This window comes from Zerene cesonia, chromosome 28 (assembly GCF_012273895.1).
Source record: "Zerene cesonia ecotype Mississippi chromosome 28, Zerene_cesonia_1.1, whole genome shotgun sequence".
NCBI lineage: Eukaryota > Metazoa > Arthropoda > Insecta > Lepidoptera > Pieridae > Zerene > Zerene cesonia.
In genome coordinates this window covers 2761290-2772077 of record NC_052129.1, presented here as the reverse complement: position 1 = coordinate 2772077, position 10788 = coordinate 2761290, and the positions used below count along the sequence as shown (strand labels likewise).

The 10788-nt window shown below is 34.2% G+C and overlaps 1 protein-coding gene across 3 annotated transcripts; it reads right to left on the bottom strand.

The window, feature by feature from the left end:
• Positions 1 to 3996: 3996 nt before the first annotated feature.
• LOC119837587 (glycine receptor subunit alpha-4) lies at positions 3997 to 10401 on the bottom strand. Of its 3 annotated transcripts, none has more exons than XM_038363235.1 (9): positions 10243 to 10395; positions 9727 to 9969; positions 9042 to 9225; positions 8566 to 8792; positions 7967 to 8049; positions 7224 to 7358; positions 6101 to 6277; positions 4949 to 5154; positions 3997 to 4501 (listed from the first exon to the last, which is right to left on the bottom strand). In XM_038363235.1, the coding sequence occupies exons 2-9, from the start codon at positions 9822 to 9824 to the stop codon at positions 4328 to 4330; spliced, it is 1284 nt and encodes a 427-aa protein (XP_038219163.1). In that variant the 5' UTR covers positions 9825 to 9969; positions 10243 to 10395; the 3' UTR covers positions 3997 to 4327. The 3 variants fall into 3 exon arrangements, with proteins under 3 accessions (XP_038219163.1, XP_038219164.1, XP_038219162.1); XM_038363236.1 differs by having other exon boundaries at positions 10339 to 10379; XM_038363234.1 differs by having other exon boundaries at positions 9727 to 10401.
• Positions 10402 to 10788: the final 387 nt, after the last annotated feature.

Sequence of the window (10788 nt, the reverse complement as noted above, 5' to 3'; positions counted from 1 at the left end):
GGTCTGGAGTTTATTTTGTATTAAAGAAATACAGAATAAAATATTAAGATTATTAAATTTTGCGATATACACTATCCAGCTTGCTAGCTTTTGCCCGCGGCTTCGCACGCGTTAAGTTCGGAGTAGTTTATTAGATGTTATTATACATATAAACCTTTCTTTTGAATAACTACGTATTAAAACAAAAACCCCATCAAAACCTGTTACGTAGTTTTAAAGATTCGAACATGCATAAGGATATAAGGACAGACCAAGAAAGCAACTTTGTTTTATACTATGTAATGGTTACATACTCTTAATGCAATTAATTCTTGTAATAATTTGTCGTCAGTTCTTTATCTGAAGTCACAGGCAAATTGGAACAAAACCTGCAATATTTTCTTGTTTCCTTAGAAATAGTAAGCAAACGAATTCCATTACAATCTTGCTAAATCTAGATTTATTTACTTTTACAAGTACGTTGAACCCGCCGCAAAAATAATGCAAAGATGTGCAAAGTCATAAAAGTCATTTTAGTACGTTTCATAGAAACAAGATGTGAGACGAGTGTGGACAAGAAGCGAAGCGAAAAGAGGGGATAATCGCTTAGTATAAAAAGTGTTTGTAAAAATAATTAATGAACGTCCAACAGTAGCGATTACAGCGAGATAAGAAACACTTATTATTTACGTATTAATTATTCTTGAACTACTTTTATAGTTCGGTACTTAATTGTCGCAGGTAAATTGTATAATTTCACCGCAGAAATTTGTGTTTGTGGAAACGGTTGTTGGGGTTCGTTTTAATTTAAAACTACACATATCGGAGATCCGTATTGCAGACCTCCGTCAGTTCGCAACCGACTTATTTTGGACGTTCCAGAGTAATTTCTAAGCATCATACAAAATACCAAGCGTTTGATAAGTGATGACGACGTATGCAAGCGGCCTGATTCCTTGTGACATATTATTGTATTCTTTTAAATACATTAATATACTTCGACTACTGGACACATTATCAAATTGTTATTTAATTTAACTCTCTTATATTTTAAGCTTATAACTGTCTCTTCACATCTTCACTCCTCTTTCTTTCCTTTTCTTCTTCACTACCACTTGACAATAATTCTTAATTAATAATTAACAATCTCCATTAATAAAATCGTTAAATAATGTCTAATAGAGTAGTCTATGATTATTGTATCAATATGAAATGATTAATTATTTTTATCCCTGTTCTCTTTTAACTCGGTCCACACCCCAGACAGCAATGTGGTGGTAAAGCTGTAAACATTTTATGGTTTTTAGGCGTTTATGAGTCGAAGTAGAAATAGCTTAAAGGGAACTCGAGTACCCGCAATTAAATGCTAATTATAACTTTGCGTTGTTTTTCGAATTTGCAACCTGGAGGTGCTGCGATCGATTTTCAGAGGAACATCTATGACCATGGGTCAAAACTACGTTAATGGTAAACCTATATATCACGAACATGAAAATTAATAAGACAAAAAAGATGCTGCATACGTGATCTCTTTTCTATACCTGCTCATTCATCCTGCTCAATCTAAAATCAACACAACAGTCCATTTACAAATCTTCAAGAAACCGTTCCTTTTGACGAACAAAAATTGTCTCCAAACATAATCATTCAAACAAATGCCGTCATAAAAATATATTTAAAAAAATGCATCCGCCATTGCACGGCGGGCATCGAATCTCAGATCACGTAGAGTCTAGACGGTGATGTTATATGCAAATGCAAACAATTGTTGAGCGATTTTCGGCAATCCACTTCGTATGCGGTAGCAGAGGTTAGGATTAAGGAGAAGGCTGTGAGAATTATATACAAATACATATATAAAAAGCCGCCTGGCCGGCTATATACTACAAATATAGAATAAGCAGTCTGGCATATCACGCTTACCCACTTTTAAAAGAATGTATTAAAAAAAACTAAAAAACACGCTTTAATGACAGGACGAATTTAATTATCTCCACGAAATTATTTAGTCCTGGCTATCTTAAATCAGGATACTGAGATAAATTCATGAAATTATTTTATCAACGACGATCCTTGATTAGTGTACAAATCAAATCTTTGAAATAATTCTCCTGTTTGAATTAAATCTGACCATTGAAATATGGTCAATATCGAGGTGAAGAGGAGTAGTTTACATACAAATACATATACATATAGATATTTAGATAGTATAGTATAGAAATAGCACAGATATCATATAACTATAATAGTAATGAGTCGAAAATAGGAAATATCATTACCGACTGGAATTCGCATTTCAACGTTTGAACTTCCCCTTAACGCATCTAAAACAAAGCTTAGACAAAACAATAATTTAAGCATGCCTAAGTTCAGTGTTCGAATATTTAGCGTCTAGGTAACCTTGTTAACAGTCTGGGCCAGACATTTCGTCATTGTTACCATGTGAATACTGTTTTATATGCATATGTGTATGTTTAGGCGACAATTGGGCTGATGAATTATCTATTACCTGTATACTAGTTGTGGCCCGCGGATTCACTTGCCGACAAATAATGGGCGAACATTTTTTCTACCTTTAGGTGTTGATTTTTGAAAAATATAACCCTCCATCGGGTTATGGTTGCATAGTCCAGAACGTGTTGTGGCTACTTTTCATTGCCACGTGTCGAGGTCGAATACAAAAGGTCTTTCTATGATTGTCATAATGCGTCGTGCGTGTTTTCATTAGGACCATCACACGAATTTCGCTCTGATAATATTTTGAAAATTTTTGGTCTATGTTCGGAACGTCCCTAACCATTTTTCCAGTGATTACGTCATAAAATGGGAACGATTCCCGATTTTATGCATCTTTTTAACTGTTTTGTATAAGTATGAGACTTGGAATATGAAAATTGTTTTATATATCTGAATGAATTCCCGCCATTAATATTTTTGGCCATAAGATTTTTTACGCAATAATACAAACATATGAATTAAAATATTTATTAACAACGTATATAATACTAACTACAACAAATCAAATAGAGAGAACAAATAAATAAAACAAAATGTCAGGGGAGCTATACCTGTTTTCTGTCATTGTTCTAAAATTTACATCACAATATTTCATTAATAATGTTTATAATACCAATTATTAGTAAATTTCTATGACGAAAACGAAATGGCAAAATAAGGAAAAAAAAAGGAAAGCATATAAGTTCCTTTCCCTGGTTATAACTTAGAAAGTAATTAAAACTATGTCATTGTGGAGGAGGGAAGATGGAGTTTCTCCATTGAAGGGAGGTTCCCCATTCCTCGGTCAGTCCACACGACTGGTCGGTCGGTAAAGCGTCAGTTGGTATATATGAATGTTATTTTTTTTAAGCTTTAATAGGGCAGCGCTTGACCACGATCTCGCCTGATGGTAAGCTGAGATGTGGTTCATATTTAAAATTTATTGCTTACGCGATTTAGAACGAAGTTTCGCTACATATAATATCATAGAGAGAAGAATTCAATCAACTAGATCCCTAAATTATGTGACTACAAACATGACTGTGTACACGATCTGTCGTAACATATTATACATAATATTTTTGATGTAGGTATGATTCTAATTTACATAAATTCTTAAAATGTGCACCAAAAATTATCCTTAAAACAATAAAGATTAAAATTATCAACAATTAGCACAGCAGTTACACAAACATACCTAATTCTTTTTCAATTAATGATATTCTTATATTATAATACATAAAAATAATCGACGGACATACTCAACAGACATTTTTAAACGAAGAGAAATAAGATGTTAATAAAATAAAATCTCTGGTAACTAATACTCAAACAACATAATATTAATAATTTTGCAGTTAGTATTACGGGATGAAACTAAAAAGAATTTCTGTTGGTAGATCTAAGTAAAGGTAGCATTGTGTAGACGCAACAATTAAATTACATTAGGATGCTTGAAAAATTAACTAAACTTTTGAATACTGTAATTACAGGGGTATATTCAAAGCAAATAGTCTAATTGTTTAATTCCCATGAACGAATTTTGAGCAAAACGCATTTTCTGTCATTGTAATTCAATTATATTAAGCAAAGTGGGTTGACCGTGTGAGAAGCTTATTTATAAATAAATATGATAAATTTGAGAATACACTGGATAATTGTATAAAACTACACTTATATACGAATGAATTAAACATGGATTTCGTGCAACAGGCAACGCAATTAACCGACATAAACTCAAACTCAAACATTTAAACTAATATAATAATAGATACGCTAATATATATTTTACAATTACATTAAGCGTAGCGTAACGTAATTTTCAACAAAAAGGCAATAAAACGAGAAACAATTACAAAAAAGTAGACCAATACACAACATTAAGTATGAAGAACGAAAATGGAAAGAAGAATCGCGAGAAGCGATCGATGTATACAGCCGTCTCTCTCCCGTTGCAGAACGTGTCGTACTGCGGGAGCGAGGCAGACGTACTCGCGCGGGGGTCCACCGAGTTCGGGAATATGTGCTGGAAATATCATAAAGAAGCAGATACAATAGAATAGAAAAGAGTAAATTTTATTTCATGAAATACGAACGATGAAAAAAATAGTATAAATACAATATTTAAATAAATATTAAAACAATTGTTTGCTTGCTGAGATAAAATATTGTATAGTGCACTTTATTTTCTGAAAAGGCTATTATAGCTACGATTAGATTAAAAAAATGCACGTTAGGTTCCTTCTGGAAACTACAAAAAATTAATTACAGTTAGGGCCGATTCATCGCTCGCTGATGTTTCTGATTAGCATAATATTTGACGCTTTTTGATGTATATTTGAATATGGTCATTTTAACAGATAAACTAAACAGATATACTGTTTCAGTTATCAGGCAAATATGGAAATGGACTTAAAAATGTGATACATATATAGAATCAGTGAGACAAAAAATCCGAATCTAGTATACCAACTTTAAAAGCGTCCAGATCCCTGGACAGATCCTCGTCAGAATACCCCTTCATGGCCTTCGTGGCGACTGGGCCCATGTAGTTATTGACCACAGCGAACTCGAACAAAGACAGGAAAACAAACACGGAGCAGGACGACATCCAGACGTCTATTGCTTTCACGTAAGACACCGGTGGTAAGCTTTGCTGGGATTGGGTGTTTTGGGTCGCTGAAACGAATGGATAAATCTATACTAAAGTGTGACCTCTCATAGGAGGTCTGTCCCAGCAATGGGAACATATATGGGCTGATGAAAGTATAAATAAATCTTATATGCTAAAAGGTTCAAACGTTCTTGGGGAGGAAGGTACGAAGGTTGATGCTTGAAAACTCACGGAGTTATGGACTAACAAAACCAAAAAAAAAGTCGCATTAAGAATCTGTTTCGAAAAAAACATTACTAATAGTCAAAATATTATTAGGTTTTTTATAAACTACTAGCGGTTCGCCCCGGCTTCGCCCGTGGTACATATAGCCTGTAGTTTTTCTCAATAAATGGGTTATCCAGCACGTAGTAGTTCCTGAGTGCGTTCAAACAAACAAACTCTTCAGCTTTATATTATAAGTACAGCTTAAAGACCTTTTTAGCTGTTCCTGAGAAACGAATTGAAATTAATTTTTAAGATACTGCAATACGCGACTTAACGCGGATAACTGAGACGCAGATATTTGCTTTCTTGTAAGATTATATTATATAGGAAGCAATGATCGCCTCTTTATTAAAATATACGGTCTACTAAAATGACGTTTAATTAGTTATAGTTACAGAAATCAAAGTGCAAAGATATACAGCGTTCGAATTTATCTGTAGTGGACATGAATATATCTGATGATGATGATGCATATAAATCGGTGAACTCAGTCAACCGTAATACCATTAAGTTCAGTATAAAAGCTTTGTTTGCTGTTACTTGATCGGTCCTAATACTATGCAAGATAAATAACATTTAACATCTAGAGTAACCGAAAATTTAAATCTATTTAGAAGGAAAACATCCTGAGGAAAGAGACCCATGTATGCAGTGGAAACATATATGGGCTGCATATAAACAACACAAACAAAATTTAAATTGATCAAATACTTTTTTGTTATAGAGTAAAGTATAGAGAATTACCCAAAGTCAAAAGAGAAGTCACACCCAATGTGACTCTCGCAGGGATGGCTTCTGGCTTGATCCAGAACGAAATCCAAGACATGACTACGATCAGGGCTGATGGTATGTAGGTGTGGAACAGGTGGTAGCCTAGACGTCTGCGCAGGTTGAATACCACGGCGAGACAGGTGAAGTTACCTGGAATTATGAGTTTACCAGGATGCAGTTGACTAGTCAATCGAATGTTCCAGAATATTCTGGAAGTATTTAGGTATGTCCAACTGGGATTGTAGATAGACGATGTCCATTTTGCAATTAGTTTTAATTTTCATGAAAACTGTTTGCTGAAGCAGGTAGTCTTACTTATTGTGATGTGAATATAAGCTATCCTATCTTTCTAATTGGATAAAACTGTATGCAGTGCGCATAATTTTATTAAAATCGGTTTACTAGTTCAAGAGTCATAAGCATATAAACAATGAAGAACATAATTTTTATATAGCTGTACAATTTGAGTGCTATAAATTAGCTGTGTGCCCCGGCTTTGTCCTGGTAGGGATTTATCGTAATTTGAAATAATATACACTCTCCTGTCCATCCTTCCATCTTTTAAATTGCATCAAACTGCAAATGGTGTGAACATTTTATGAAAATCGTTTGTTTTCTTTATTTCGGCGAAAATTTCCCAAGGCTTTATTGCATATGAAACTTTTATTGGCAATAAACAACACAATAAAAAATTTATTAGCGAAATGGATCTAGCAGTTCCCTCGTAATGCTATGACCAAGGGATATTGGAATTCATATTTATGTATAGAAGATTTTTCAAGTACACGAATACCATAAGACCGAATTATCTTAGTAATAAATAATGTATTTGCAATATATGCAACTGCAATGTGAACGCCTCCTTGGTACAGTGGTTAACGCGTAAGCGTAGAACCGAGGGGTCCTGGGTTCAATTCCCGGTGGGGACGCAAAAAAAAAAATGTCTCGGTCTGGCAGGACACAGAAGGCTGATCACCTACTTGTCCCAAAAGAAAATCGATCAGTGAAACGGATGTACATCATCTGCCCCATACCCCAGTAGGGGACACGGGACTTCACTTTACAACTGCAATGTAATAATTCTGCAATGCTTTACCTGTGGAATACTCAATGGTGCAGTCCGAAGTATAGTTATTGGATATATCCAACTGCGGCAGTTCGATGTCCGGGTTGACCACCAATGGATCAGTTAGATTCCAAATGAACACTAGATCGTGGACAGTGTGCGATACTAGAATGGAAGTAGGTTATATATTACATTATATCTACACTCCTATACTAATGTTATGAAGAGGAAGAATTTGTATTTTTGTTTGTTTGTTTGCTTGTCTGTTAGTAATGGAAAAAATCAAAAACAACTGGACCGATTTTAAAAATTCTTTCAACATTAGAAAGCTGCAGTTTCGCTGAACATTTTCAGAATATGACATAAATTACATCGGACCACATATGACGCACCAGCTTTCAATTAAAAAAAGAATCATCAAGATCGGTTCACCCAGCCAAAGGTTCTGAGGTAACAAAGTCAACATAAAATACATTCTAATTAATAAACTTTTTCTTATTTGATGGCGTTTGAATCTTAAATAATTAATACGGAAAAGAAAACATATATAACATTATACTAGCTTGGGCCCGCGGTTTCGCACGCGTTAAATCCGGTGTAGTTTAATAGATGTTATTATACATAAAAAACTACCTCTTTAATCACTCTATCTATTAAAAAACCCCATTAAAATCCGTTGCGTACTTTTAAAGATTTAAGCATACATAGGGACATAGGGACAGAGAAAGCGACTTTGTTTTATACTATGTAGTGATTATACATAAATTACTTACAACTTTCGATCATCATAGAACAGCTCTGGGTATCGTGAGGGTAGGATTCAAACTTCATAGCACATGACAGTACTAAGGTTAATCTGAAAAACATAAAAAAGTCTTACATAGATGATCCTCAATATCGCGGCATGCAAAAGATATACGCTGAAAATAATTATTTTTAAAAATAAACTTAACAACCTTTCAAAATTACAGAACTAAAAAACAAATTTGAATGGGAACACACGAGAGGTATGCTTTCAAAAATAAAAAGAATCATCAATCTCAGTTCACCTAGTCGAAAGTTCTGAAGCAACAAACAACAAAAAGAAAAATACCATCGAAAACCTGGCAAAATGCTCCTGGATCATTTTAGCAACGCCATCTACTGGCAAACTAAGCAAACTTTTTAAATCTATAAAACAACTAGCTGCACGCCCCGGCTCCGCCCGGGTTGTCGTTTAACGTAATTAAAATTATTTAAACTATCCTATCTCTCAAGTTGGATCGAACTGCACATGGTGTGCGAATTTTATTATAATTGGTTAAGTGGTTTAGGAGTCCATTGAGGACAAACATTGTGACACGAGATTTATATATATTAAGATGATACTCACTTTGCCATATACAGGAGCGTTTTATCATGGTACAACCATAAATAATGGTTGGGTATGCTCATTTCATGGAAGGTGACTTTCTTCGCGTTCTTGAAGAAGCAGTCCGGCCTCCAAATGTTATTGAGCCAGGCTACATCCAGGATACGGTATTCCTCGTGCATATTCTCCGGTAAGCGCAGCCGAGGGTCCCGCCACGATTGCGCCAGGAATATGTCAGCTACGTATGTCTGGAAATTAGCAAGAAATAATTTTATTGGAATAACTGCGTTGTGAAACAGCCAATTTCGAGAAAAATGGTAAAAATACGATATTGCCAATAATAACGTTCGCGACCTGATTCTGATTCTATACTACCATGAGATGAGATGAGATGCAACACTGTGGCCCTTAACAATTAAATTAATAACTTAATGAAACGAAAAAAAGCCTTACGGTAAATCATATTTTCAACAAATTCAACAGAATTTAAAACTCACCATACTCTCCTCATTAATAGAATCCAAGGACAGGACAGTGACATGGAAATAAACAATAGTGGGCTCCCCCAGGAGCTTCGGAGCTCGATTTTTATCATAATATTTCGCTTTGACTGGCAGTATGTCTCGTAAGGATAGGCTAGTTTCTCCTTTCAATTCCATCTCTTGATATGACGAATTAGCTCTGAAAGTTTTGACTGTCTTTGTTAATTTAAAATAGTGTAGAAAAAGCAATGATCATACATCTTATAATATGTGTATACATTTACTTAAATGTTTCCCAATGTTTCAACCAAATTATCAAATAAAAAGATCAAGGCCAGGGTATTAACAAAACGATTAACAATTATGTGCATTTAAGGGGAAAATTGTGATACTTTAGTTTCTAGGGCAGCTAATTTGAAGGTCGTAAAATTGGATTAAAATAGCAGTAGGTTCGCTACCCTTGAATAATAAAACAAGTAAGTACTATAGGTACGTAGTTGTTTTCTATTTTTCTAGTCAAGGGTTTGGGTATATTTTGATATCAAAGCATAATAACATAATATCGCTTTTACAAGTATGCATAATTTGTCGGCTACTCGTATAATAATATAATTAAGTAAAACCAAAATTATCTTATAGCTGAAACCCTTTTAGTTAGGTAACTAATAATGTAGCCTTAATAACATAAAGATATACTTACAAAAAACTGACAGCGGCCTGCACCCTCCCAGCACTAGATATTCGCAGTAACAACAGGAGCATTGAAGAAAACGCATACACGTCCACTTTGAGTTTCATTTTACTACTAAATCAACACTATTTTCACACTACAACACTAAATGAGCCCTCGTCAGCTTTGCAACATGACGCCGATCAAAATCCTTTATTAAATTTTCTTTAGCATGACATATTTCTAAGAGAAGTCGTATGAGCTGGAGTAATCCTTTTATGAAATCATGCACTTCGAATTACAATGCAAATTATGACTTTCACGTTTCACTATGAGAAACACTTCGATAAGTAGTAGTTAAAAAGTTTAAATTAGTGTTATTTAGCGAGAATTTATGTGATTTAACATCTAAAGAAGATTGAAAAGTTTTTGTAAAAACAGAATGATATTATCAATTGAAAAGTCACTATTTCTTACACTAATAAAGGACCTTCTATAAAGTGGATTTTCCTATTTCAAAATAAATAAATAAGATAGCTTTCCTACCATCTCAGAAAAATTAAATCCACACAATTGTGTCAAAAGCTCAGATCAATTTAATGGTTTGAAGGCACCCAATCGACCAAAGGAAATACTATATACCTTAGCTGCACAGTACTCGCACAAACAAGTAAGATTCTAAAATAAACTATCGCACTGGCCTCAAAGTATAACACTCGATGGACGGCGACTTAAACACAGATAGCATTGCTGAGGCTTCTTTACATAACATACGACATTTTAATACAGGCTGAATGAAATTTATGATAATGTACAATGTGTGAATTATATTATGATCAGTAGTTAAGAGTTCCTGATGTGATTGCAGCTTGAAGATCAATTTTTTGTATGTTTTCTGGACATAGGTCTTTCAGGCATCATTCCGGGAACTATTTCCTTTAACCTTGTTTACGATATAGGCTAGATCCACGCGGTAGGTAATAACATTAACACGCATGTTACATGAACAACAAATAAGCTTTATTAAAAGGAATGAGAACAAGGTTCTGAAGAATATTTGGGTTACAGGTTATAGATATAATTTATTACAAT